The following is a 27,750-nucleotide window of genomic DNA, read 5'->3' as shown; positions in this document are numbered from 1 at the left end:
ACAAAAAGTTTATTTTATTTTATTTTTCGAGGATTACATCGTTAATCACACAGCAAAAATACTAACAGGTGATAAAATGAACGTCTTGTAATATTATATATATATTTTAAAATGTCTCCATATTTGCAGACCGACAGTTTGTTTCACTCTCATACAGAAACAGCAGCCGGGCAGTGAGACACATGCCACAACAGCCTGTGCGCCGAGAAACACTTGCGGGCAAAGGACAACACGAATAATCAAAATGTCTCGGCACAGAAACGTTCGAGGTTACAACTACGATGAAGGTATCCTACCGTAACTCGTGAGACGTTGTTGACGGTAAAAAGTCAACGCGAGGCCGCTAAACGCGTTAGCGGCTAAGCTAACATTCACTGTTATTGACGTTAGCCTGAGCAGCTAACGCTAACGTGAACAGTTGACATGATGAGATTGATGTCGTGTCACTTGGCACCTGACACAACATCGATTTTAACACGATATTAGGATTTAGATATACAACAAAAGATTTGAAGCTGCCGTACTTATTGTTATATGTTGTCTGTAGAGAGCAACTAGTCAGTTTTCATGTTTACCAGCCTTTAAAGCAGCTACTCCGCTAGCTCGTCTTTATTTAAATGTTACACGCTTCGTTGTTGTATTATTTGGTGAGCTGAAGTTAACTTATTGACTAAGCAAGCGTTCCAATTGATCAAACAGACTGTACAGTAATCAAAGTGCATTACCTGGCTTCTAATGTACACTGTTATTCTTTTGTGAAGATGCTGACAAGGCAAAAATTACAACTGTAACAAAGGAGTCTCTCTCTTTGCCACAATATTAACATGTATGTGTTTGTGATAAGTAGAGAAAGCGAAATATATATATACATAACAGTGTCCTTATTTTTCTCCAGACTTTGATGACGATGACGTGTATGGCCAGTCTGTGGAGGAAGACTACTGCTGTATATCGCCAGCAACAGGTTGGTATTCGTAAATGTTTAATCAGATTATTAATCCCCATGAAGTTGTTTTTTATTTAAATACTAAACAGCAGTATTTTCTAATCAGTTCGTAAGTGATGTTTTTGGGTCTTACAGCAAATCAGTTCATCTACTCACGCCAAGAGAGGCAAACACCAAGGGAGGAGCCTTTAGAGGAGGAAGAAGATGAGGATGTGCCGATGTCCCCAACCATCAGCCACAACCTTGACCCTCTTGATCAAGGTAATATGAAGAAATTCAGATAACGTTATACCAGGAATAAATGACAGAGATCTCCTTCACTTTACCTTTGTTTTTTGTCTGAAATGTGCTGATTGAAGAGACCAATGTAGTTTTGAATGAATATACTTAATTTTGAAGTGTTTTTCTTGTGTGTGTGTGTGTGTGTGTGTGTGTGTGTGTGTGTTGTACTCTGTAGCAAAGCTCTTTTCCTGTTTGGACCATATGAGGACTGTGCTTGGGGATGCTGTGCCAGACTCAGTCCTGACCCAGGCAGCCATGAGATGTGGATTTGACCCACAGAGGGCACTGGATGCAGTTCTGTCTGAAGACACTAATAAAGTCCCTGTTAATAGAAGTACCAGTGAAGAGACAACTTCGGTAACGAGAGTTAGCCAGGAGAAAGCGCCACTTCCACAAAGAGCCAAACAAGAGGCCGTTGCTGAGAAAGGTACACCTGGATCAGAATTGGGTTTTATTGCCAAATACATTTCCATATATGAGGAATTTATCTTGGTGTATTGGTGCAAAAGACAAATCAAGGCTAAAATAACAATTACTTGAATAAAATAATATGAAAAAAAATGTGAGAAGCAATTACTAGATTACGGATCATGCTATAATCTTTTTCTTTAGTCACTTTATTTACATCAAATAAAGTGATCGTGGATTTTTTCCCCCACTTATTTCCACCAAGGCTCTGAAGTTATTTCAAAGCTGCTTAATAGGACATTCCCAGGCTGCATCAGGGATTCTAGCCGTGTGGTTGGTTGACCCCTTTCCATGATGCCAAACTTCCCTCTCAAAAAATGATTTGCAAGTAAATCAGACACCAAACCAGTTTCTTTTCCTTGTGTGTTAAAAAACTGAGCTAGTTTAAGAAATATTCGATAATACAGAAAACCAGAGCTAAAAATCTAAATGTTACACCAAAAAAACTCATCACTTAAATTGTCTCCCAATGATGTGCAGCTACCTTGTTTCACAAACCTGACTCACTGACCAATCAAGCTGCATTTAATTCTGACATACTCTCAGACTCTGGCCTGTCAAAAATAATCACTTAATGTTTTCAACTCAAAGTCTGATTGGTCGAAGAATATGAGAATCAACAATATCGTGCTCAGTAACTTAAACTACAAACTCCTTAGGTTAGATTTTTTTGAAATCTGATTGGATAAAAACTGTGTTAAAAAACCAGCGACAGTTGAAGCAGCACAACTGAGAGAGACAGAAGCTTTGAAAGTAAAATAAACAAATGAGAACAATTCTGACAACAAATGTGAAATTAAACAGAATAATAAAATGTGTGACAGTGTTTAGGCCAGCAGGCCACGGATAGCCCACCACGCTTATTTTTCGACTGATAAATTGCGTTTTGTTAATGGAATAATGCCCTGTTACCCTGACTTAAACAAAGACAAGAACTGGTATTCGAACGACCTTATCAACGATAACATGAAGCTTAGTTCAGATAGGCAGATGGTTTTCAACAACCCACATTTGGGCGGTGTATTGCATCTGAATGATATTCGGACTATAAAACAATTTAGAAATGAAAGTTGCGTGGGATGGATTGTTATGGCATCGTGATGTATTGTGTAGTTTGTTCACTGGAACAATTTCTCACATTTTGCAAATTGTAATGTGTACATAAAAAATCCACGGGCATCTTCATTTGTGTTAAAAAAAAGAATGGAAAAAAAAGGGATGTTAAAGACACATTTATGCAAATGTTTAACAAAGTGCCTTCTGTTTTTTTTTTGTCTTCCAATTTATGGTACAATCCTTCCTCCTTTTGCTGTTGGTCCTCTCGTCCTTCTTCGACAACTGCTATTGGCTTTCGTAAGGTAAGGAGCCTGCTTGTCTGCTTCTCACACAGACATTATGTCCAGGACGCATGAAACTGAGACCACAGGGTCCAAACATTTACAACCACATGTGTTGGACAATACGTCAAACTTACATGACCTTTTATCTCAGCACAATGTGGACGCCATGTTTAGGAGCCCTGAAAATAATAACATAGCTGGTCAAAGCCTCGGTCCAGGCGTTAGCAGTGGCATCAGTCTGTCACAGCTCATGTCTGAGCATGTGCAGAAGAGTAAGGTGTCTGGAGATGACACCGGGCGAGGTGTGGGGGTTCCCTCATTAGGCACTTACACTATGGGCCCTCATTCCCCTAATCAGAATACTCTTTCATTGGGAACGTTGGCATCTTTAAACATGTCTGCCACATCGCAAGGTTCAGCTCCCTCCCTCCTTTCAGTTTCACTCAGCAGTCTGTCGCTAAACAATCCCAGGATAACAACTGCAAGCTCTTCTCTTACACATCCTGGATTTGGGAGTCTCAGTTCTGTCCTCCAAAGCAGTCAGCACCCAGAAGGAGTTGGTACTCAAGTAAATGCCACAAAGGCTGATCCTAAGGGAAGCCTATCGTTGGCCGATTTAATCCAGGAACATTCAAACCCCAGCTTTACAGCCATAAACTATTTCCCTACTTCTCAAAGCAGCTTAACGTCGGGGGCGTTCAAAGGGGCCGCTGCACCAGCCCAAACTCTTTCACTGTCTGAGCTCGCGTCACAGCACCACAACAGGAACGCAAGCAGCCAATCACAACCACAGAGCACTGAACAACTACATCACACACTCAGCTTTTGTAAACCAGCCGACAACACTCCTGTAGGTCTAGGTGGGAATGTCTCATTGTCTCAACTCGCCCTGCAGCATCAAACCAGCACTGACGCTCCAGCAAACGCACTGAAACAGCCACCTGCCACCTCTGAGCTGCTCTCTTTGTCAAATTTGTCTGCACACAAAGGCAAAACCTCAACCACCGCAAATGGGTCACAATCCTCTCTCACCTCGCTCCTCTTACCAGCAAAACCAGAGAGGGCTGGTGTTTTGGCAGAAAGTGCAATAGAGGGCGGGACTAAGCGTGAACTCGACCACAGACCGCACCACCAAAGCGCCAGGCTGCCTAAGCCCAAGCAGACCATCGATTTGAGTGCGCTCATGGCCCAGGCAGACGGACAGAGTCTTCCTCTCTTCGGACAAGACCTCCCGTCGCCATCCTCTCCTCCTCCTCCCGTCACCTCTGTGTTTGCACAACCGTCTGTGTTTGCAATTACTTTGTCGATTCAGAACCACAGACGACAAAGGAGGACGAGGAACGCGTTGAGGCGAAGAATAGGAGGTCAGAGGAAAGAGAGCGGTTACCAGGCCTTCCTCTGTAAATCTCAAGAAGAAGCCAAAGAGCAGCAAACACCCCTCTCACTGATTGTACCCTTCGCCTTTGACACGCCTTCACCGGATGACATCGTCCGTGAAAAGCAGCGAAAAGCTTTCACCAGGTAGACGGAGGAAGAACTTGTCTCCGTTTTCTCGGGGTCGGTGCTTGATCGTTTGTTTTTCTTCGTTCTGTCTGGCTCTTCTTCCCCAACTGAACTGAAGTCAGTCAGATGCAGCTTTCAGACTCAGCGGCCCTTGTGACACTTTTAAACTGCATCCCACTATTAGTCACGTGTGGAGTAACTAACGTTTAGGACCAACTTTTGTGCTGAACTGCTTTAAGACTCTTCTAAAAAAACAACAAAAACAACGGTATTACTGCAAAAACAAGTATTTTATAGTTTTAGTCTTATATCACTGCTACCACACAACAATTATGCTGAAGTCAATCTGGATCAAAAATGAACTGCTCTTTCTGCCTGGCAGCTTGAAAAATGTATTGCAGCTATGTAACATTTCACTGAAGTTTTAGTGTTTTTAAGAACTTTTTAACCTTTTTTTCCCCCCATTTGCATTTTTTATTTTTGTACCTTTAGACAGACACTGTACATTTTTTTTATCAACCTTTTTTATAGGAAAGTGAAGTAGATAGTAGTAGAAGTCTTAGTCAGGAGGAATGATTAAAATGTATGTTTTTTTGTTTTTTTTTGCGTGACCTCTTTTCTAGTTTGGAGCTGCACGAACCCTCAAAAGACAAAAAGGAGGTTGATTTTTGTTTGCAGGTGTGCTGCAGCTATGGAATATGGATCAGTTAACCATTGTGCTGGTTTACAGCTGCCTGAGTTTGAGACCGTGACATTGGGTCGACATTTTGGTGTTGGAGGACACCTGGAGATTTTCCCATGAGGGAGTTTGTGCGCACGCGCGCTCATTGGAACGCACGCACCAAACGAAAACAAGCATTTTAATGTAAAACCTGCGAGCACTGAAAATAAAGAGAGTCAAAAGGAATGCTGGAAGACCTGACATTTAAGGGCTTGTCTTACTCTTAAAAGCTTTTAATATTACAATGTGCACACAGGCTTGATTTAAGCAGGGTGTGTCCTCACACTCATCTCGAGGTTAATTTGTCAATTTTCAAATAAAGATGACTAAGTTTATGTACTCTTAAAGCACCTGTGTGTCTGGGCGTGTCTCTCTGGTTGTGTCTTACTCTCAATATAAAACAGTACTGTAATATCCTACCTCAAGCTGTGGAGTATATCTGCCGTATAGAGTGTGTATGGATCAGAAGAGGAAATGCCCACTAAGATAAAACAAAAAAAATCCTGAAGTGTAACTGGTGCAGTGCTTTTTCTTTTTATCTTTTAGGTTAGTCTGTTCTTAGTTTCTAAAGCTGTCTAACATCGACGTGTGAGTCACTCTCATTGGTTTGAATGGAGAGTCTTGCTATTAGAAAGAAACTGAAGCTTGGACAAAGCTGCTTCCAAATGAATCCTTAACAAAAGAGTAATGCTCTCGGTGATCTCGTCACCGCTGCGTGTCGTGGTTAGCAGGCAGTAAGGGATGGGGGGGGGGGGGGGTCCGATGTCGTCTTCTTTCACTGCTTCATTGTTGGCTTTAATGTGAGAGCGCTCTATGAGTGAAGGGTTTAGGCTGAATGTGTGTGTAAACTTTATACAGGTGCACAGGAGTTGAGTGAAGTGGACCCTCAGGGTGTCAGCCTGAAGGACATGATGGATAATAAAGGGCAGACTGGTAATAATGACAAGTCAAACATTACAAGTCAAACAGGTTTCTCAGCCGACACAAACTCCTGGGAGCATTTTGATGTTTGAAAATAATTAGGTGCATTCGGGATGTTCATTTCTGTTTTTTTTTTTTTAAATGGAGGTTTGATTTAAGGCATTGGTAGATTTTAATCTGTGAAAATCTAGAAATGAGTAAGCGTGATGAACTACTGGGTTGTCCAGCAACAGTTCTGGCTCTTTTTTTTTTCTTCAACTTTAGGTGAGCCTGCAAGTGGGTTTGAGCAGGAAGCCACACTCTTGGGGAAAATGTCACCCCAAGCGCATACACAAGCAGCCCGATCATCTTTTTGTGTTTCTCTCTCTTACACCACCTACGCAGGAAAATCTGATCATGTGTCTTTTTTTTTTTTTTTTCTCTCACAGCTTTGTCAGAAGCTTTGACAGATCAAATCATTAAGTGTCTTTACATGCTCTGCAGTTCTGCAAGTTGTACATTCTGCACACACACACGGCTTGTTGTGATGTGGTACCAACTGGAAAATACCATTTTCCTTAAATGTGGTCCATAAAACGTGGGTGCGTTTGGACTTGCGCTCGTACCACCAGTGCTCCTGCTTTGTTGTGGTGCAATGTGTTTACAGGAAAAAAAAAAGGCCGAGAGCAATTCTAATGGAAAAAGATGCATTCTAATAACAATAAATGCCAAACCTGAAGAGTTTGAATGCGAATAACGTTTTCATATAGCATTCATGTGAATGTTTGAGACAGAAATTTGGTTCTGGTTCATTTATAATTCCTCTTGTTGTGGTTCAGTTTGATTAACTGTTTTCAATAACTGAAGTGTTGCTTTTCCCCCCATAAATGATGTAGTTATTAAAAAAAAGAAAAAAGAATATAACACTAAAAAAGGTCAATATCACACAGCTGCTATGTCAATTTAAAGATCCACGTTTTTATTTCAAGTAGTTTTGATTGATTCCTGTTCAAATCCCTACCTCACTAAACCTTCCCTACGTAAGTGACAGACTGTACCACAAACCATACAACAGATAATCATTGCAGTATCTACAAGCTACAGAAAAAGTACCAATAGTCCATTGAGATTCCAGGCTCTGAAATAAACTTTCTGACTCACCGGCCAAGGTGGCATTAAATGAAAAGATTCACCGGCCGAAATAACAAATGATACATTTATATTACATTTAATTAGGATAATTAACAAGGCATTATATTCAGTTGAATCAATCACAGATTTAAGTCAATAATATGATCAGGTAAGGAAATTGAGAAATTGAAAAATTTATTTTTTGGCCTTTATTTCTTAAATAGGTAGTTCCCAAATGGAAAATCTACCCACACTTTGTGTTTGACGGGTGTTTATTTCAGACCCTGAATGAAATGAATCTTTAGTGTTGCATAATGTTTTTTTTGTTTGTTTTTTTCCACACTCAGTAAAATTTCAAGCAATGTATTTGGGGATTCAGGATTAGTTTATAATCATTAGTTTCTAAAAAGTTTATACCATCAACTTTTAACCTTGATTCAGACAGCTCGATCATGACGATCATGAGGACATGCACCAAAAAGATGAACTTTATTGACTTTGGTGAAGTTGTCCTGAGCCCCTTAAACTTCAGAATAAGACATAACTCTGACTTTAAGAATGACACGCTGCGATCACTTCAAAGGTTAGATTCCAGGTTTTTGGGCTAAATAACAGAAAGACAACCCACACAGTGTAAACGCTGGTTTCCGCCATAGACCTGTAAGTCTGGAGTACAACCCGAACCTGTTCTCTTTCTTCACCAATAAGTTACTCAGATCTTTTTTATTTTTATTTTTCATCGTATACCTTCTCTGCACATCAACTTAGAAATAAAGCTGTAGACACTGACATCAGTGAGTCTTCCATATGACATTGTTCTACATGTGATGTGGTGCATCACACTTAGCCCCCCCAGTTAAGCAGAACAGAGCATACCATGCCAAACAATGGAAACCCCTGATGTTTGTTGACATTATAGGTGAGTGTGATGTTACGAAATCTGTCTGTCAACAGCAGGTGAGAGTTGTCAGGTGGGCTTGGTTTGAGTCAAGGTTGAGTGTCTGCTGAGTAGGTGGGTGCAGAGGATGACGAGTTCAGAGATGTAATTCTGCGACATGTTGAGTGGTGGTACCCACATTCTCTGTGTGACTCATCCTGAAAGGGGTCAGACGGGGCCTACTTTAAAGTTTTTTTCCGTCAGCCAGCATTCTCATTTCCTCTATAGTCACTTTCATTCATATTTTCATTCCAACATGAATAAAGTTTGGACATATAGTTTGGTTAATTTATGTCTATATCTGCATTAAGAGAAAAGGAGCAAGATTAAAGGTTTTATTTTATACACGCTTGTTGAAATCTAAGTAGCCTGGACTTAAAGTTGAATAAAACCCACTCGACTCTCTCTGGTCCAAAGATTCTGTTCTTAAAGATCCTTTAGAACTGACAGAGCTCAAAGATAACAACATGCTCTCATACAAATGGACTTGGATGCAACACTTTATATATATATTTTTTTTTTCTTTCAGATGTTTTCCCCCTAAATTCCCCTGCGGTAGAACTTGGATTTGAAATGAGTCAATCCAAACTCTCATCTCTCGCAGCCTTTAGTGGCCTCTAGTGGCAGGGAGCATCTGTGTCGAGCTCGATCCACAATTCTCCTTTTTTTTTTTTTTTTTTTTTTTTTTTATAAATTTGTTGGCTTCAGAGCACTTTGTCAAATATTTGATCAGTTCATTCGCTGATTCGGTGGAACCCGTTTGGTGAAAATGCAGCGCGTACGATGAAGTGTACATGTGGTAAGACATGCTTAGAGACATGTAGGGAATGAACAGAGCAAACAGCTAATGTCCTGATTACATGTGAAGTCATTGCATCCGGCTAGATTTGACTCACAAGTAAAGGCTGCGTGTCACCCAGTTATCAGCTTTTCCACCTGGAGCTCTAATTTTCCTTTTGCCTGCATAGTGCATGTGTGTTTTTGGACAGGGGTTGATATTTGCATATCCTGGGCGGGCTCCTCTCATCCTGTGCTCAGTTGAGCCCTCAGGCCAAGATGTAAAGATGACTCACTCACTCGCAAGGGTCCTCTTGACTCCAGAAATCCTGGATGGGAGGACGCCAACTGTTTACCTGCCAGTCCAAACAGTGTGAAGACATCCTGCTTCTAGCCCTAGAACATAATTAGACTGCAAAGGCCGCCCTCCTGTTAATGCTGCCCCCGAGGCTAACTGGGGGGAAAGTATCAGAAAAGTCAGTTGTTTGCCGAGTTGTTTCAGTCTTTTGGCGGAGCATCATGTCCGGTAGATTAAAAAAAAGGGGGGTTGTTTTGTGCTTGAGACCTTGGGGGTGTTTGATTGGCTGTCCCTGTCTGTTTCGCCCCAGGTTAAAAATAAAAGAAGGGTTGGAAGCTCAAATAAAATAAAATAGCACCGGCTTGTTTATGTAAATGTGTAGCTTTTTGATTGTGGTTAATTTTGAAGGATCTTGTGAGAGGTAATCTGAATAATCTCAGCTGATGTTTGATTAAAGTGACTTGTTAGCTGGATAGTGTCTTTTTAAAAAAAAAATATTTTTTTTTTAATTTTTTAAACCAGACGGTTGAGACAAGTGCTGCACAATTAATTGCTTTGTCACTATCACATCATATCCAGATGTCAGAAGTTATGGCGGTACATCGTTTAGTTGTAAAACGAGCAATGCTTTCTCTCTCCACAATGCAGACATTTAAAATATTGACGCGTCAGCTCCGCTCACACCAGTTGAGTGAGTATTTAGTGGCGGGAACTCCTTTTGGCTGTCCCTTTGGATACTCCTTTGGATTCAAAGGAGTATATTGAAAAAAGAAAATCCAGTAATACATTATACACTCTTCAGTATTTATTTGTCACACTTTGTATCATTGTCACAGCAATGAACGATGTTATCGCACATGGCATATTTTTCTCGTACGGTGCAGGCTGTGTAGAAACTTCCATGTCACTGATGTTGGGACCAGAAAAAGTCCCTCAGCTGCAGGAAGAACCCAAAACTCCCCAGAGAGTTTTACCTTTGAGTGTTGTTGCCTGATGCAGGTCTGTAAGGATGCAGCTATCACTGATGACAATGGTGCTCAAGGTCCATAGTTTTTACTTTTTAGTGCATATTCTTTTCATTACAGAAGAGAATATTTCAAAACTCGGTGTAGACTTTCATTTAGCCGTACTTATTCTTTATCTACAGCTTTTAGTTTGAAGATGCTGCGTCCTGTTCTAGACACACCAGCAGTGTTTCTCTAACAGCCACGTTGGACCGACTTCACAGCAGCCCTGTGTAGAGTGTGGGAATGAACTCAAATAATGTGACTAAGCAGATGAATGAGAGCGAAGTGTTTCTGGTGAGCTGCCTTGCCTGTGTATCAGTGTTTCAGAATGAGAGGGACTTTTTCTCTGCAGTCATTCAGAGAGAGCTTGGGGACACAAAGTCCATTATTAATTCTGCTGAAGAAAAAAAAAAAACACCTTTCCTCTCATTTTCCCTCAGGGTATTTTTTTTTAATGATGAATGAACTGCATGCAGTCAACAGAGGATTGATTTAATTAAAAAAAAAAATCATTTTAATGAAAAGAAATCTTGCTCTTGAAAGATAAACATCAGACAAATCCAATGACTTAAAAACCTTTAAGAGTGCAATCTTACTGGTTGTGTGTGCAATCATGGACTCATTCAACTCCGGCCTGCTCAGGTGACACATTTTCGAAACTTTCATTCTCTGAAACGCTGTGTCACACTGCTCTATTTACGTACAGGCGGGAGGCAACGGCCACTACTGAAATTAACCCTTTCTTAACCAGGATGTCACTGCCACACATCATGCACACAGATGCGCACGGAGAGCGTGCTGGGCTCAGTTGTGCAGCCATTTCTAAATGAATCAGTAGCAGGTTGTTATGACTGGGACTGGTGGCCATTTGGGACTGGGATGACAAAGCAATGACCTCAACTAGTCTTGCTAGTACTGCTGAATATGAACAACCAGTCAGGAAAGGGAGTCTCCACTTATTGCATCACATTCTGACACAAAAAATGTATACTTCATATGCCAGTTAAACATGCAGCTATAACCAGCAAACAGTTCTCATCTGAACACTAGCTAAGATGTCTTCATCAACGTCACACTGGTGTACAATGAACCTTGGTGTTTTCATGTTAACATGTATTATAGAACTATCTCAAACATGCTGGTAGTGTTTGACTGCTCATTTTAATTTAAAAAAATTTGAATTATTGTGCTTCAGTGGGGATGCTGACTTTTCAGAGCTAAAAAAAAATCCCGATGTGTATTTAATATCTGCAGTCTGCCTGCAACAGTTCTCTAAAATACATCTTGAATGTCTTTGCCGTTCTGAGATAGTAAAACTCTAGCGTCCTCCTCAGTCGCTGATGTTTATCTTTGTTTCTGAGAAAAGTGTACAGGTTTGTTCCTCTGTTCCTTTTAGCTAAAAGCCGAGATGCCCCTCACAATAAACTGGACTCTGAAGTTGTGCCTAAAGTGGCCCGTATGACCGTCTCCGGCAAGAAGCAGACCATGGGCTTCGAAGTTCCCAGGTACCGAAAATGCATCTGCACACACAAGGCCGAACATTAAAGCTCTCATAGCAGAACTCCGATTTATGGAATGTCTATATTTCAGTTCAGAATATTCATTAAATTGTAGTTGTTGTTGATGAACACATCAATAATTTTAAAAAGCTGCATATTGGACTGAAGAGAAGTTGTTCATTGGGATTAAACTCCTCCACACTCTCTCCTCAGCGCAGGGGAAAATGGCGTCGTCACTGCTTCGCCACGTAGAGGTGGCAGCCCAGAAGACGCGACGGCATCTTCAGAGACCACGACCAAGCGTCCCGAGACTCCATCGAAAGGGTCAAATGGAGACGAGCCCTCCACGGTCCCCACCCCAGGGCGCTCCTCTGGAAAGGCCCGACAGTCGATCAACATCAAGGCTGAACTGGAGAAGAGGCAGGGGGGCAAACCTCTGCTAAACTTGGTGGTTATAGGTAGGATGGAAACAGTCGTTTACAAGCCAACGTAAAAACAAAACAAAAAACACTTATTTGAATTGATAACAACTAAAGAGGTCAGAAGCATTACAAGTAATGCCATACAGTACACTTGCAGATGAACATGGAGAATATAATCTTTAAGATGTTTGGAAATTCAGTCGTAGTTTGTTACATAAATCACTCAAATGACACAATCACACAAATGTTTTGTTTTTAAGTTCAGTTCTTCTATTTTCTCTTCCACATCTTTGAATGTCAAAACAACATTTAAGTACATTCCTCTCCCACCACTCTTTCTAATCCTGGGCAGTAAAATGTATATTTCCCAATCAGCTTTTTTTTTTTTTTTTTTTTGCACTCAGTTTTATAGCAGGCATCGAGTTGATCTGCCGATCAGTAAAGCGGCTCAACATATTCTCTCAGTCTCGGTTACGCCAGAAAAAGTGACTTGGTAGTTTCAGTAGTAAAGATGGTCTAGTTTCCCACAGCCTGTGAAACCTTTCGTTTTCATCATGGTCTCTCTCCCCCCCCCCCTCTCAGCCTCGATCCTTGTCCCATTTCTGACCGCCTCCCTTCTCTTGAGCAATTCTTCTTCTTTCCTGCTGCTGTCTGTGGTTTCCCTTTGCTATATCTTATCAACTCTCTCCCCAGTGTACCTGCCTTATCACCCATATCGCACTCTTCCTCTTTTTCTTCCTTCCATCAAACCTCCCTGCTGTCTTATACCGATCCACGCCCGCTGAGACTCTTTGCTCTTTTTCAAACGTTTGACTTCCTCATCTGTGTGGCATTCTAACACTTTTTCTTCTCTGCAGGTCACGTGGATGCTGGTAAGAGCACACTGATGGGTCATCTGCTTTATCTGCTGGGCAACGTGAACAAGCGCACCATGCACAAGTACGAGCAGGAATCCAAGAAGGCTGGAAAGGCTTCATTTGCCTATGCTTGGGTCTTGGATGAAACCGGCGAGGAGAGGGACAGGTATATTTTAAGCATTAGTAAAGATGCACACAAATAAATACACATCACATGGACGGACAGGGATATTCTCTTTAATACCCCTCTGTATCAATAGTAGGGTTTGAGTTACCAAGTTGTCACTTCTTGCTTGATGAAGAATTACATCTTGAAAATGAAGTATTTGAAACTGGATAAACTAGTCTCTCCATTTGATGTTGATATATTTCAAGATATATTTTTGGAAGATATATTTAGCTGATAAATGGCATTACCAGTCATGGTGCACCATGCAGAAAAAAAAATGTTCCTGTCGGCTCTGGCTCTGTTGTTGGCGGAGTGATGTCGCAGCAAAATTTGCAGAAACAGAAAGCGATATGGGCGATTTACCCCTCAGTAATTTCTGTAGGAAATACGTAATATTGCATATTGCAGCATCTGACTGAGAGCCTCGCCCACCAGAAGACAGGCTGTTGAACTGAAAATGACCTCGACTCAAAGTCTACAATCCCCAAATGAATGGCTGTGCAGCAAGTTAGTGCGCCAGGACGTCAGTTGCAGTTAGTTTGACTTGCTAAATATTTTACAATCCAGAAACATTCTTCCCAACTGGAACAAAGAAGAAAAAAAAAAAAAGAAAAAAAAAAGGTGAAATAATGCTCCCATTTGTTTGTTTGTTCCAGAGGTGTGACAATGGATGTGGGCATGACAAAGTTTGAGACAAACTCTAAGGTGGTGACCTTGATGGATGCACCGGGACACAAAGACTTCATCCCCAACATGATCACAGGAGCTGCACAGGTATAGAGGTTCCAAGCAGCCTGCACTGTACATCTAAACTGACAGAGTGAATGTACTTCCACATACCAAATCTGTTTCCTCTTGTATTACTGCTCCATTGTATATAACATTTGTATCTGATTATCAGCTTTGAAAATGTTCTATTTCATCAAAATGTCTGCAGGTCAAAGGCGAATCGATCCCTAAACCTATCAAAGGGGGTGCCACAGAGTTTGGTTCTAGGACCACTCTTATTCATAATTTCTAAAGACAGAATGAGACCGATTAATACCGTTACTAACATCTCATCTTCTCCACAGTAGTACCTTCTAAAACATTTCAGAGGAGTCTGATAATTGATAATTAGTTGATAATTGTGAGTCAAACAAGTGACCAGTGTGACAAGGATTGTAGCTTCTGTACATGGGGGCACCTGCTCTACAAGCTTAGGCAAACCAGCATCCTGTAGTGCCTGTATTTAAATCACTGGCCTTTCTGTTTTTGTAAGGCAGTCTTTAACTGGCATCCTTCAAACATATTCAAAGAAATCCACCGACAGAGTTTATCAAGTCACATTTATACATAAAACTAACATATAAAAAATATTCAGGATTATACTTGCTATCTCTCCACTAAGTGTATGTTGAGTTGTGGATATGTACGTCTTCATTTGCAGAACAAATTGGTTCTATGGCAGCTGGTCACAGCAAGAGATTACAAAAGTGAAGCGCTAGAGAGGCACACTGGCTGTGGCTGCTTCATTGGGAAGCACGGTCCATATTCTGACTCCGGTCTGAATGTAAACCCCCCATTACACAGAAACATGAAGAAAATGCAACATCAGCCACCTCCTTGTAATTTTATTTGAATGCTGCTTTGACATCGTTTATAAGTTTCAGTTCTATCCAATCCACCTTATTAATACAGCACATTTAACTAACAAGTTGACCAAAGTGCTCTATAGTGGATTATAAACGGCAGCAACACAGTTCTGGTTCAAGTCAGGAACTGTATTTGAAAACATCAACAACCTTTTAATTAACAGTAAAAACAAACCTTTGAGAGACCTATAGACAAAATATATATGAGATGATGAAAAGGATAACAACTTCAGTATCTGTGTATTTCACTCTTCACTATAGAATTGTGTCTCTTAAATGACCAAGCAACACAAGATTCTTCCAATTCATTCAGTTCATTGATCGTATGGATTCAACTTTTTAACATGATATTAATCATCTGTGTGACTGTATGAACCCCAGCTTGTTAAAAAATGGTTCTTTCCCTCCGTTTTCCCTCGGCCTGCCACACCTGTCAGCGTGATTTGAAAAAAACTGTCGTGGTTTTGGGTGTTGCTGTCACAAGGTGTTTTTGTAGGCATGGGTGTGCTCCTCTGTCTCTGCTTTGAGCCATAAATGTAATTTCTCTTTTTACCATATGACTGTCATCACGTTGTGCTTAATCATGGAGTGACTAAGAAGTTTCTGTTGTAAGCAAATGAAGGCATCACAGACGTGCCTTCAGTTATAAAAAAAAAAAAAAAAACCCTGTCAAATTAATCATGCATTATTTAAAGAATTATGATTGTTAATATATAGTCCAAGTTCAGTCTTTTTTTTCTTGTATAAATTGGGATGGGAGTTGATGACCACAAAAGTTTTTAATTTGAGAATCCTGATAACGGTTGTGTACGTGCACCGTGGGTGTTACGTCACTGTCTGTAATTAATCTGTTAACTTTTCCTGCTGACTTGAGTTTTAGTTTGACTTTCACATCTACATCTGTCTCTGTAAAAAACAAACAAAAAAAACAAAACATGCATGAGGTTTTTTTAAACTCCCCTCTGGCTCTCTCTCTCTCTCTCTCTCTCTCTCTCCAGGCCGACGTGGCGGTGCTGGTGGTGGATGCGAGCCGAGGAGAGTTCGAGGCAGGCTTCGAGGCGGGCGGTCAGACCAGAGAGCATGCCCTGTTGGTGCGCTCGCTTGGTGTCACTCAGCTGGCTGTAGCTGTCAACAAGATGGACCAGGTTGGAGCAAATTAGCAGCACAAGAATCAGAGAATGTCTTTAGGACTGGTGTTGGTAATCACTGCAGATGTACAACATCATATTTAACATGTTTTCTCTCCTTCTATTTGGGGTTAAATTCAGAAAAGACACAAAACACTAAAAGATGACATATTCCTTAATTTATACTTTATACGATCTAGTCAGTACACTTGGATTCTTCTTTATATGAATCCTTCAGTTGGTCTTAGTGTTTCCGTTAAACTTTGCAGGAGAGAAAAAAGTCTTCAGGATGTCTGAATGTTTGTTTTTTTCCACAATCATCAGGCTGTTGCCACTGCCAACACATTTCCTTTTGACACAAGCCGTGCTGGATGGGAAACTTTGTGTCTGTGTGTATTTCTTTAATTAGGTAAACTGGCAGAAAGAGCGTTTTCAAGATGTTACTTCCAAACTTGGCCATTTTCTCAAGCAAGCAGGATTCAAGGTGGGTTTGCACTAAGTCACCAGACACCTGAGGAGATTCAACTCTCTTTGTGTCTCAGTATTTATACTGTCATATTCAGTTCAGAGGAGCAGTTTTTTTTTTCTAATTCTTTTTTTTTTTAATGTTTTTTCCAGGACTCCGATGTTTTCTACATCCCCACCAGTGGCCTGTCAGGAGAGAACCTCGCCACCAGGAGTTCAGTGTCTGAACTCACTTCTTGGTTCTCTGGTCCCAGCCTGCTGGAACAGATCGGTACTGCTCCCAGGGTTTCATCTGCATAAAGCTTTTAATGTCTTGTGACACTCAAGTACAGATCTCATGGCACACAATACAGACACACAGGCTGCATGTCTCCCCATTTGTCAACATTGGTCCCCTATAGATGCACACTCGAACAAAATGAACTATTCTTGTACAAATTAGTTGCAGTATTACAGACTAGATTTGAAATGTGAAAATCTCCAAAAAGACAAAATAGTTTGGTGGAATCAAGATGTCGACAAAACGGCGGCGAAAACCATGCTAACAGAAAACGCGATGCAGCGGTTAGATCAAATGTGAGGTCGGATTCATGCACTCTACGCACCACGCAGCAGTCACAGGATATAAACGTTGTTCCCCTCCCCTCCCATTGGCTCCATGTGAATTCTCCTGAGAAGAGCGTGCTGCGATCTCACATCTGCTCACTTTGTGGAGGGTCTGGCAGGAGAATTTGGCTGTGATGGGTCACATCAGCAGGAATTATGAGTTAGTGTAAAAATTAGGGAGACATTTTCAAACAAGTGAACTTGCATTGAAACATTTCTTTCAGTGGTTTTAAAGTGATGCTTCATCCAAAATCTTTCACCTGAGTTTTGAGACTTGGCTCCAAAAAAATGTCGGTATGATTTTTTTTTTATTATTTTTTTTTTTACTCTGAACATGATTGTACAAGTCCATTAAGTCCCTCCTTAAGAAAAAGGATGACATGTAGCCATATCTTAGAGCCGACACTCGAGCTTAACCAGTGAATTCTACTAACGTGAGTGGAGAGAATGATTATACATATGTAGGGGAGACTAGTTTCTCTGAATGACTGAACACTTCCTGTGGGCTTTTGGAAAATAAACATATCAAACTGAACCCACAGTCACAGAGACTTTTCCAGCAGTCTGTCAGGAAAAGCAGCTTGAATGTTTGATACTTCAATTATAGCTCTGGAACTCACTACAGTAATCATATTTTGAGAATGTACATAATCGAAAAGGAAACTACATTTAGCTTCCTAAGAATTTAGATTACCACACTTTTTACTGTCATCAAAGTATTACATGCCAGTTACTCATTTTCCCACAGTACCAGAGAAAATGATTCAACAGCAGACTTCTGTTTATCCTTCTGCTCATTACTTGTGTCCTTCTTTCTTTTTTCTTCCTATTTTTCCTCTCTGCTGAAGATGCCTTCAAAGCCCCTCAGAGATCCGTCGACAAACCTTTCCGACTGTGCGTCTCAGACGTGTTCAAAGGTAAACGTCACGGACACACGCTAACAGTGCGCGTGATTTCATTCTCTATTCTCTCTAGAGTTTCTCTGAATGTAAGCATTTTTCCCTCCCGCCCCCAGACCAGGGTTCAGGTTTCTGTGTAACGGGGAAGATTGAGGCAGGTTACATCCAGACTGGAGACAGGATACTGGCCATGCCTCCCAATGAAACGTGCACAGTCAAAGGTACGCGCGTTGCTGCCATTTTGGTGTCATGGTCAACTCTGGCTCTTTAGCTTTCCATTTAAGAAGTCTTTCAGGGCATTTTCATTAATGATGGTATACATGATGGTAACGTTCATTTAAAATGATTAAAGTAACTATCAATGCAAGACTTCATAAAGTTCTTCCCCACTCAGGTTCTTCACTATGCTGTCAAGTAGTTTGTAAGCTTTAAGCACATCTGCGTCTGAGTGTGCTCTTCCTTGAGTCTTAAGAGAGATGATGAATAAACGCGCTCTGATGAACACTGCCATCTTGTGGCAGCTGATTGCATTCTGTTTTATCCGCACTGCAGGTATAACTCTGCACGATGAAGCTCTGGATTGGGCTGCAGCAGGAGACCATGTGAGCCTGACCGTCACCGGCATGGACATCATCAAGATCAAGTAAGCCAAAGTGGTACTGCTTTTTATATAAAATTATCATAAAGGCCTTTATTTTGGTCTCTCTTTTGACTGAATTTGAATGTCCAAATTTGAACATGAACTTCCTCCGTCCAGCGTGGGCTGTGTGTTCTGTGATCCCAAAGAGCCCATCAAAGTCTGCACTCGATTCAGAGCTCGAGTCCTTCTCTTCAATATCGAGATCCCCATCACGCAAGGGTTCCCAGTAAGCGCACGCACGCACGCACGCACGCACGCACGCACACAAACAAACAGCAGTTTTGTTCTTTGCACATTTAAGCAAACTTAAACAACTTGTTTGTTTGTCGTAGGTATTGCTGCATTACCAAACAGTAAGTGAGCCGGCCACCATTAGGAAACTTGTCAGTGTTCTACACAAGAGCAGCGGGGAGGTCCTAAAGAAGAAACCAAAGTGAGTGTTGGATGGGTGAATTGCATTCACTTGTGGATAATAAATCAATAGTACACATAAAGAGTGTAGAGACCATCCCTAGATAGAAAAGCAATCGTTCAAATGACTGAAAAATCTTTGAATAAACATTGATCTGAGTGGTTTGGCTTACTGATGCTTCTGTTTTTTATGTTTTCCCATAAAGGTGTTTGAGTAAGGGTATGAATGCCATCGTGGAGGTCCAGACCCAGAGGCCAGTGTCATTAGAACTGTACAAGGACTATAAGGAATTGGGTCGCTTCATGCTGCGATATGTGGGCTCCACCATTGCTGCTGGAGTTGTCACTGAGGTAACATGGAGCTCACTTCAGTTCTTCAGTTTTTCCATTAAAAACTGGTTGATACTATCAATTATATTGATATCATATTATCATGTTAAAAAGTTAAAAGTAATGACTCATAGTGAGTTTGCGTGAGTGTTGTGTTTGTTCCACTGTTTGGAAGAAGCCGCTAACAGTCTTTCTGTGTCCTTTGATAAAGTGTTTTCATGTTGTCTCTCCATCTCTGCAGATCAAAGAATGACAAATCTTGCTTTGGACACAGAGAAAGTCAGTTGTTGCTCTGCAGACTGCATGCAGCATGAGACTAAGTGCAATTCTCCAGAGACTCAAATCAACTCGTTCATCCATCCATCCATCCGTCTCTCTACCCAGCACAGTAGCTGCTTCACCTACCTGCTCTGATCAATTCTTCCTGCATGAAGCCGACCCCATGGCAAGATGCTTCAGACAAGGAGTACTACCCAGTAAACTCCACTTCAAATTTCCCACCATCAGCTCTGAATTTGATCAACCCAACAGTATAAACTGACTCCAAGAGATGATCCCAGCATATCGAGATTTCAACAGTGATCCATTTCACTGTTCTCTCTTGAACAAAAACCTTTAGGGCTGATGGATTAAGTTGACGAAGAGAAATAAATTGGATGCAGGAGTCAAGGCAGATAGATTAACCTGGGACAATTCCTTCAAGCAGCAAGTTAAGCATTTACAGAATTAACAGATGTCATGATAAGGATCCCTTTGTAAAGCTGCTAGCCTGAAATGATTTATTTTAAAATTTAGAAAAGGATGAACGTCATGTGACGCCATGCAGGAGTTAGACTGAATTTTAACACAACAATGTTTCCATCTCTAATTACACAGCCAAGGATAAAAGGTCCAAACTAATACAGACGGAGTCGTTTGTAAACAACTAAAAGGGAACTGAAATTGAGTCTCCATCAGAGATAAGAGAATCCTCTTCTTTCAGTGTGTCCACGCTAAAGCACTGAGAGGATTCTTTTTTAAGTGAAAATGGAGGAATTGGTGGGGTTGGTTCTGTTTCTCAGTGTATTAAAATCTGACATGTTGGTGGAAGATGATGCAAAATTAACATCAAAAAATGTGCAGTTTTGGCTTTTTATTTCCCGACTAACGGACTTAGCAACACAAGACATTAACACTGCAGAAAAATACACTGCCCTGTTTGTGATTCTGTTACTTCTAGTAATGTTGACATACTTCTTACTGTTTGACAGTCAGCTTTTACTGGTTGCGTTGTAATGTTAAATTATGGAAGGGCAAAGATCTTAAAAAGAACCACACGTTTCTCTGAAACCCGAAACAAAACTGTTGAAAACAAATTTACACAGACTGAAAAACATATACTGTCTTCAGACTGGAAGATTGTTTGTTGTTGAAAAAGGCCATGACAGAGATGTTAGTGGCACGGTGTAACATCCACAGCTGCCTCTGGTTGGCAGTGTTCAGTAACTTGCAGGATCTGTAGTCGTCTTCACATGATACCTGTTCTTCTCCCATGATGCAAAATATTTAAGGTAAGTAATACAAAGTTTACTGCAAGTAATACAGTGTGAAAGTTTACCTTCCAGGCGTACACAATATTTTCCAAAAGAACATAAAAATACTGTTAAATATTTTCCAACCACATTTTTATTGAAATAACTCTAAGATTTTTTCTTTTGTTTTTCTGAGTTTGAAAAACAAATGTCAAAATATTAGAATTCTATTCTATTTATTTTATATATATATATATAAAATATATTTTATTTTATTTATTAAATGAAGAACAGATTGCTCCATTTTAAAGTGCATTCTGGCATTTGTTTATGGGCTCATCTGAAAACATCTAAAATACGAGCGCTTTAGCTCCATGATTTTTAATTCAATGCTGAGACACAGCTCCAGTCTGACTAATGAAAAGCAGGAAAAATGTTAATAATATTAACGTTTAATATGAGAACCGTTTAAACATCGAGACCTGGGACAGAAAGCGGGTCCCTGAGACACGCTGCACTGTAGACCTTCTGGAGCTGTCGGACACATTAGCTCTTTTGTTGGATGTCAGTGTGGATGTTCAAATCTCTATCATCTTCATCAGCACTTTGGGACAAACATTTTGTTGCTCAGGCTGTCTTAAGTTACAGGTCAAGAATGTGAGGAGAAAAGAAGAAATCTAACTTTGAACAGGCATGCCACGCTTCAATGATGCTCTGCTAAAAATCTTGCATGAAAAAGTAAGAAGGCTTATATCTTACATCACTTTTCAACAGTACAGTAGGATATATGCTATATATATGACCGACTCCTGCAGTGCAGAACAATACCAGGCCACACACAATGCTGAGTTTGATTGTGAAATGAGACAGAGCCGTCCTTCGTCAAGTGGGAGGGTCAGTGCGAGCTCAACTTCCCTAAACTCAACAGCAGTTGCACTTAGGCTTGTGTGGTTTCGGACAATTCCTGCAGAAAGCTGCAGTCATTTTCCACTGTCCTTTGTTGTAGTTTGATTGTATTGGTTGACTGAAACATGTCTGCAGCCTCGGAGCAGAGCTCCTACCTGGTTCTGGAGAACTTCATTGGAGGACAGTTTGTCCCATGTCGGAGTCACATTGACTCGTTTGACCCATCTACAGGTGAAGTTTACTGCAAGGTGCCTGACAGTGGCAAAGAGGAGGTAAGTCATGTTATATTACTCTACTACATTGTTAAATATCTGCTCCATGCATGAAGAAGTTTCCTTATAAGAACTGTCTTTTTGAAATCATTTAAAACATCGCCTTGCTGTTCAGGTTTACTTAACTGCCATAATATTCAGCTATAACGCATTTTATGGATATTTTAGAGTGTATACTCTCTGAACATGTGCCTGATAAGAATGGTATACCTGCAAGCAAGATTTGTATGTAATTATGCATTTCTTGTGTGTGTTTGCCTATGAAACATTGTTTTAAAGTGAATCTTTTTCATGTTCTGTTTTTCCCAGTTTTAACAGTTTTATTTTTTAATGAGCTTAACAAAGGTCATCTTTATTGCATTTTATTGCAGATATTTTCGATGGATTTCATTTTACACCCCAAAGAGTTGCACAGTTTTATTAGGAAACATGCATTGTGATCAGGTGCTGAGTAAGCTTTTTGCAGATTACAAAGGAAATGAATAATAAAATGACGTTGTGTCATTCATCCATGTTTAATAAGAATCCAGGTTACTTTAAATGCTTCGTTTCAAGTAGCCTATACAAGAGTCAGAGGATAGCACCTTTGCCCCTTACAAAGTCAACAGTCATGTAATGATTAAACATGTCACATGTCAATAAACTTAAATAGTTTGTGCACAACTTTACTGAGAGTATGTATAGTTAAAATGTTAGCTCAATATGTTTTTTTTGTGTTTGTAATAAGTTAAAGTTTTAATCAGACTCCCTTTATTTAGATTCTTCTTCTGCACCGTCCTGTTTCTTTTTTAGGCCTCAATGTTGACATACGATGTGAGTCTAAAGAAGTTTAGAGCAGTTGAAGGATTTCTATAGAAACTAGGGTAGACCTTGAAAAATGAAATGAATAGTTATAGAAGTAGTTACCGGTAGTTATATTATATTTATAGTTATATTTAATTATCTCTCCGATGTATATCAGGGTGACTTCAGGAGGTCATGAACTCAGTGTTGCAGTCACAAGGTAAAAAAACGTAGCCTCTCATTGCCTGCAGGTGGAGGCAGCAGTGGCCGCAGCAAAAGAAGCATTTCCTGGCTGGGCTGCCCGCAGCCCTGAGCAGCGAGCTCAGATCCTTAACAAGCTGGCAGACCTCATAGATGCAAACCTGGATGAGCTTGCACACGCTGAGTCCAGAGACCAAGGTGTGTAATGTACTGATGTAAGAAAGTTATCAACCTAAGAGTCAGTTACATTTTCAGTCATGTCAGTGGGTCAAACCCCAGTTTACTGCAAAATGATGTTCTTGAAATTTATTGGAAACCTTTTTTTTCTATTTTAATATTATCTTAGATAATATCTCTATTTTCTTGTTTAAATGTTTGGTCTACCAAATATAGAGTCTTGTCAGCAGATGTCTTTCCAGAATTATTATAAAGATTATCTTTATAATGATGTTAGACAAAGAAAGTTGTTTTGCAAAATAAGTCTATCAAAAATAGTTTCAGATTAATTTTCTGTCAACCAATTTATACCAACCAATTGTTGCAGCTCTTAACTTCCTGATTATCGTTATGTCCATAACAAGCCATTATACAAACAAGACAGAATGACACATGACGTCATACAAGTCAAAAGATCTTGGATGTACTGAACAAATTGTCCCTCGTGCTAAAAACCAACATTTATCTTTGGTTTACATGAGAGGGAAGCTCAAAATTCTTCAGACTGAAAAGGGATCAGACCTTAAAAAGTTCAAGTAATTTAATGGCGATTTGGAATACTTCCTCTTTCTTATGAAAATAACAGCAGTACAATTTGGCCTTTGGGTTGCTAAAAATAAAGGGTCAAAAGGTGTAAACATTCATGTCCATGTTAAAAAAAAAAATTTAAAAATCGGTTGATAACATCTCTAGAGGAAAGTAAGCAGGAGTTAAAGTTTTATCGTTGTCTTTCGTCTAACATGACAGGTAAAACAGTCACATTTGCACGGACTGTGGACATTCCCCGAGCAGCACACAACTTCCGCTTCTTTGCATCCTCTGTGCTTCATCACACCAACGACTGCTCTCAGATGGACCACATTGGCTGCCTGAACTATACCATCCGCTGCCCTGTGGGAGTAGGTGAGATCTCAGTGTTTTCAGATCAAGACATGTAAGTGTTACATTTTCGACTCATGTGTTATTGAATTGAGTTTCTATTTTGTTTGTAGCTGGTCTTATAAGCCCGTGGAATCTCCCTCTGTACCTGCTGACCTGGAAGGTTGCGCCTGCAATTGCTGCTGGCAACACAGTGGTGGCGAAACCCAGCGAGATGACCTCCGTCACCGCCTGGATGATGTGCAAACTGTTGCAACAGGCTGGTATGATTAAAGCACAGAAAATGTCATCGGAATCCAGTGATTTACAAAGATAAACGAATTCCCTCAGGCATTATTGCTCCTACACATGATTTTTTTCCTTTTGTGTTTTACAATGATTTGTCGCTCTGACCATTATTTAAAATGCTCATTATGTCTAATGCCGCTCTGTGATGTTTGGATGTACTTATTGTAATTTGAATTAGTGATTTTGATTTACTGTAAACCTGTGTCTTCCTGCAGGAGTTCCTCCAGGAGTTGTAAACATTGTTTTTGGGACTGGCTTGAAAGCAGGTGATGCTCTAGTCGGCCATCCTGAAGTCCCCTTGGTCTCCTTCACTGGCTCCACAGCCACAGCCCAGCACATTACAACACGGAGCGCCCCCTACTGTAAGAAGCTCTCACTGGAGCTGGGAGGGAAAAACCCTGCCATCATTTTTGCTGATGCAAATCTGGACCAGTGCATCGAGACTACAGTTCGCTCCAGCTTCTCCAACCAGGTAGGACAAGGCTGTCAGTCAATGTTTAACACTCAAATGAACACTTATTGCTTTTTTTATATATGTTATATGCTTTTTATTAGGATTTTGATAAAGGCTAGGTACTAAGATGAAGTTTAGGGGGCCCAAAATTACTGTTATCATGTTTATCTTCTAATTTGATTGAATGCTTGTTTAGAACTATGCTCAATTAAAGAGCATACACAAAGAGGGTGCACTACCTTTTAGAGGGTTTACATCATAGCTTTCTCCACATCATGGATGGAGTCCTTCACAAACAGGTGCCAGTTCAAAGCACCTTGAGTTTAAAATGTGTCACAACACATATAAACTAAAATACTAAGGGGAAAGTTACTTTGGGAAAGTATGTGGCAATGATATTAGAATACAATTTAGAGATCAATACCACAATCACATCTCTACGGATAGTTTAAAACTTCCACAGAAAGCAAGTTAGGTTAACCTATATTAAAAAAAAAAAACTGCAGATAGGGTATCTCATTTGTTTTCTTTCCTTTGTTGTCGTTTGTATTCTATACATCCAAAATCTCTGCCAAGACCAGTTGTCAGGCAAAAAAATAGATATTCTCCAAAGTCACTAGCCCAGCCAAGAGTTTGTGTTAGTTCAGCAAAAATATATTTAATTTGAATCAGTGGGATTCAAAGATTTGTGTTCTCAAATTGTGTTTCTTCAGATCCAGGCGATCTGTTTTCTCCAATTGATTTGTCTCGTACTTAGCTAACCATTAGCTGGCTGAATGTTCAGATTGACTTGATAGACATAAAGTAGTATCTCTTTGTCATCTCAAACAACTTATCCCAATGCGTCTTACTGTGAGTTCTACTTTTACTGGCAAACTTTTCAGAGCTTATTTTTTGTGCTTATTTGTTGTTTAAAACTTGAGTTTAAAACAAACAGAAACAGGGCTCCGATAGTATTTCTGCTCAGATAAACATAGCAAATGGTCTGCCAGAACTATTGTTCAACGGGGCCCACCAGCACATACATTTACAGGTTGATCTGGCTGTGGTATTTATTTGTTTTTAACAACTTTAAATCACGTCCGAGCAAATTAGTTTTAATACAATTTTTGGTGGTAATGATCTATTCTGTACGAAGATCATCAGAAGATGATGAGGCTGTAGTGGCACAAATTGTCCACAAGAGGGCAATCATGGCCAATATATTGCATTGGTTGCGCTACAAAAACAATGTCCTGAACAATTACTGCTTCTGAAAAAATCTCCATCTTATATTTCCATTTCCTTCTCTCAGGGTGAAATCTGCTTGTGCACCAGTAGGATTTATGTAGAGAGAAGTATTTACTCTGAGTTTCTGGAAAAGTTTGTTGCTGCAGCGAAGAAGTGGAAGACAGGTTTGCCCTCTGACCCCAGCAACAACAACGGAGCGCTCATCAGCAAAGAGCACCTAGAGAAGGTAATGGAATAAAGTATATATCTACATCTGAAACTAAATTTTTTACCGTAGCTGTAGTTTAAATTACTCTGTGTCAATGACTAGGTTCGAAGCTTTGTAGCACTTGCTAAATCTGAAGGCGGCGTCATCCACTGTGGTGAGGGAATCGATCAAATGGAACTGCCAAAAAAAAATGCCAATGGCTACTTCATGCCAGCCACCGTCATCTCAGGCGTGAGTGACAGCTCCAGAGTCATGCAGGAAGAGATCTTTGGCCCCGTCACCTGCGTCAGCCCGTTCGACACGGAAGACGAGGCCGTTTCTAAGGGCAATGGCGTGCGCTACGGTCTGGCTGCGACTGTCTGGTCCCAGGATGTGGGGAAGGTTCACAGGATGGCCAAGCGGTTACAGGCGGGTCTGGTTTGGACCAACTGCTGGCTGGTGAGAGATCTGAACCTGCCCTTTGGAGGAATGAAGAACTCTGGTGTGGGGAGGGAGGGAGGGAAGGATTCGTACCACTTCTTCACAGAGGTGAAGAGCGTCACCATCAAGCACTGAGAGTGGAGAGCAAGTTGGCAGCAGTCTTGATAGTCACATTTTTTTTAGGAGTAGGAAGTTTGCAGTTAATCCTGACCTTCATCAACCTCTGAGTGAAACTCTTTGGAGTTTTAACAAGTTTCTCCGCCCATGATCTCTAGAGAGGTTGTAATAAAGTCACATTTAAAGAAAGAGAGTGAGATAAAGTCCCAGTGGAACAAAACAGATGAAAAAACCAACAGATCCAATAGAAATCAATGGTGCAGAAGAAATAAATATCATGAATTGAAGTATGCTTTTCACTATTTCTGACAAGTAGCCTACAGCAGATTTACATTCATACACTACTTGAATTATCGAAAAAGATGTCAAAATTGTGTAAAGTAAAGTTTAGTCCGACAAACTAAATAGATCAAATAGAGAACATTCTCATGAAGCAGGTCAACACGCAGAGATTATTAGTTTGTGCCTTCTGGGTTCATCAAAGAATTAATCTCTTCATCAGCAATAAACACTGCAGCTGTTGGAATTTGTTCAGCCTCTGTGTTGTAATGCATCGGCCTACATGTGTTGTTCAACATTAAAAACATGTTATGTAAATAACACATGCAGTTAAATGTGTTTTTGTCTTTACTGCTCTGTCTGGGTTATGTCATTGTTATCTGAAGAATGCTGTAAGACTTGACATCTTGGTATCTGAGACAAAATCAGAAATGATAAAAGTGGAATTCTACATTTGTAACAAGAAAACAGGTCCAACATTCAATTAAGCTAGATTGTATATTAGCACAATTTATACTTCTCATGTATCCTGGTGTGTTTTACTTAATGGCTACACACTTGGTCAAAGTCTGTTCAGTGAAAGGATTTCTTACATCATGCAAGCCTGATTTACATCA

General features: G+C 40.3%; 3 protein-coding genes across 4 annotated transcripts in view; all 3 read left to right on the top strand.

Moving 5' to 3' along the window:
- LOC306819314 (3',5'-cyclic-AMP phosphodiesterase 7B-like) overlaps nucleotides 1-27,750 on the top strand; it is a 116,702-nt gene that overhangs the window by 63,685 nt on the left and 25,267 nt on the right. The window lies entirely within an intron of this gene.
- hbs1l (HBS1-like translational GTPase) lies at nucleotides 85-20,269 on the top strand. Of its 2 annotated transcripts, XM_079368869.1 has the most exons (18): nucleotides 120-287; nucleotides 896-964; nucleotides 1,082-1,207; nucleotides 1,404-1,655; nucleotides 11,707-11,815; nucleotides 12,023-12,267; nucleotides 13,089-13,254; nucleotides 13,914-14,031; nucleotides 15,890-16,036; nucleotides 16,428-16,502; nucleotides 16,637-16,754; nucleotides 17,938-18,006; nucleotides 18,105-18,209; nucleotides 18,541-18,631; nucleotides 18,746-18,854; nucleotides 18,961-19,061; nucleotides 19,246-19,390; nucleotides 19,611-20,269. In XM_079368869.1, the coding sequence occupies exons 1-18, from the start codon at nucleotides 245-247 to the stop codon at nucleotides 19,620-19,622; spliced, it is 2,100 nt and encodes a 699-aa protein (XP_079224995.1). In that variant the 5' UTR covers nucleotides 120-244; the 3' UTR covers nucleotides 19,623-20,269. The 2 variants fall into 2 exon arrangements, with proteins under 2 accessions (XP_079224996.1, XP_079224995.1); XM_079368870.1 differs by lacking the exons at nucleotides 11,707-11,815; nucleotides 12,023-12,267; nucleotides 13,089-13,254; ... (9 more) ...; nucleotides 19,246-19,390; nucleotides 19,611-20,269 and adding an exon at nucleotides 3,060-5,610 and having other exon boundaries at nucleotides 85-287.
- aldh8a1 (aldehyde dehydrogenase 8 family, member A1) lies at nucleotides 21,735-27,454 on the top strand. Its single transcript, XM_079342989.1, has 7 exons — nucleotides 21,735-22,058; nucleotides 23,093-23,240; nucleotides 24,006-24,161; nucleotides 24,251-24,400; nucleotides 24,641-24,897; nucleotides 26,174-26,335; nucleotides 26,420-27,454. The coding sequence occupies exons 1-7, from the start codon at nucleotides 21,912-21,914 to the stop codon at nucleotides 26,870-26,872; spliced, it is 1,473 nt and encodes a 490-aa protein (XP_079199115.1). The 5' UTR covers nucleotides 21,735-21,911; the 3' UTR covers nucleotides 26,873-27,454.

The sequence above is a fragment of the Symphodus melops genome (genome assembly GCF_947650265.1).
Source record: "Symphodus melops genome assembly, chromosome: 1".
NCBI lineage: Eukaryota > Metazoa > Chordata > Actinopteri > Labriformes > Labridae > Symphodus > Symphodus melops.
This window is presented reverse-complemented; position numbering and strand designations above follow the sequence as displayed.

Coding starts and splice junctions, on each gene's coding strand:
- aldh8a1 (XM_079342989.1), top strand. CDS start 21,912: ATGTCTGCAGCCTCGGAGCAGAGCTCCTACCTGGTTCTGGAGAACTTC. Junction 24,162..24,250: donor CCGCTGCCCTGTGGGAGTAG/GTGAGATCTCAG, acceptor TTTTGTTTGTAG/CTGGTCTTATAAGCCCGTGG. Junction 26,336..26,419: donor GCAAAGAGCACCTAGAGAAG/GTAATGGAATAA, acceptor GTCAATGACTAG/GTTCGAAGCTTTGTAGCACT.
- hbs1l (XM_079368869.1), top strand. CDS start 245: ATGTCTCGGCACAGAAACGTTCGAGGTTACAACTACGATGAAG. Junction 1,208..1,403: donor CCTTGACCCTCTTGATCAAG/GTAATATGAAGA, acceptor TGTACTCTGTAG/CAAAGCTCTTTTCCTGTTTG. Junction 18,210..18,540: donor TGAAACGTGCACAGTCAAAG/GTACGCGCGTTG, acceptor TCCGCACTGCAG/GTATAACTCTGCACGATGAA.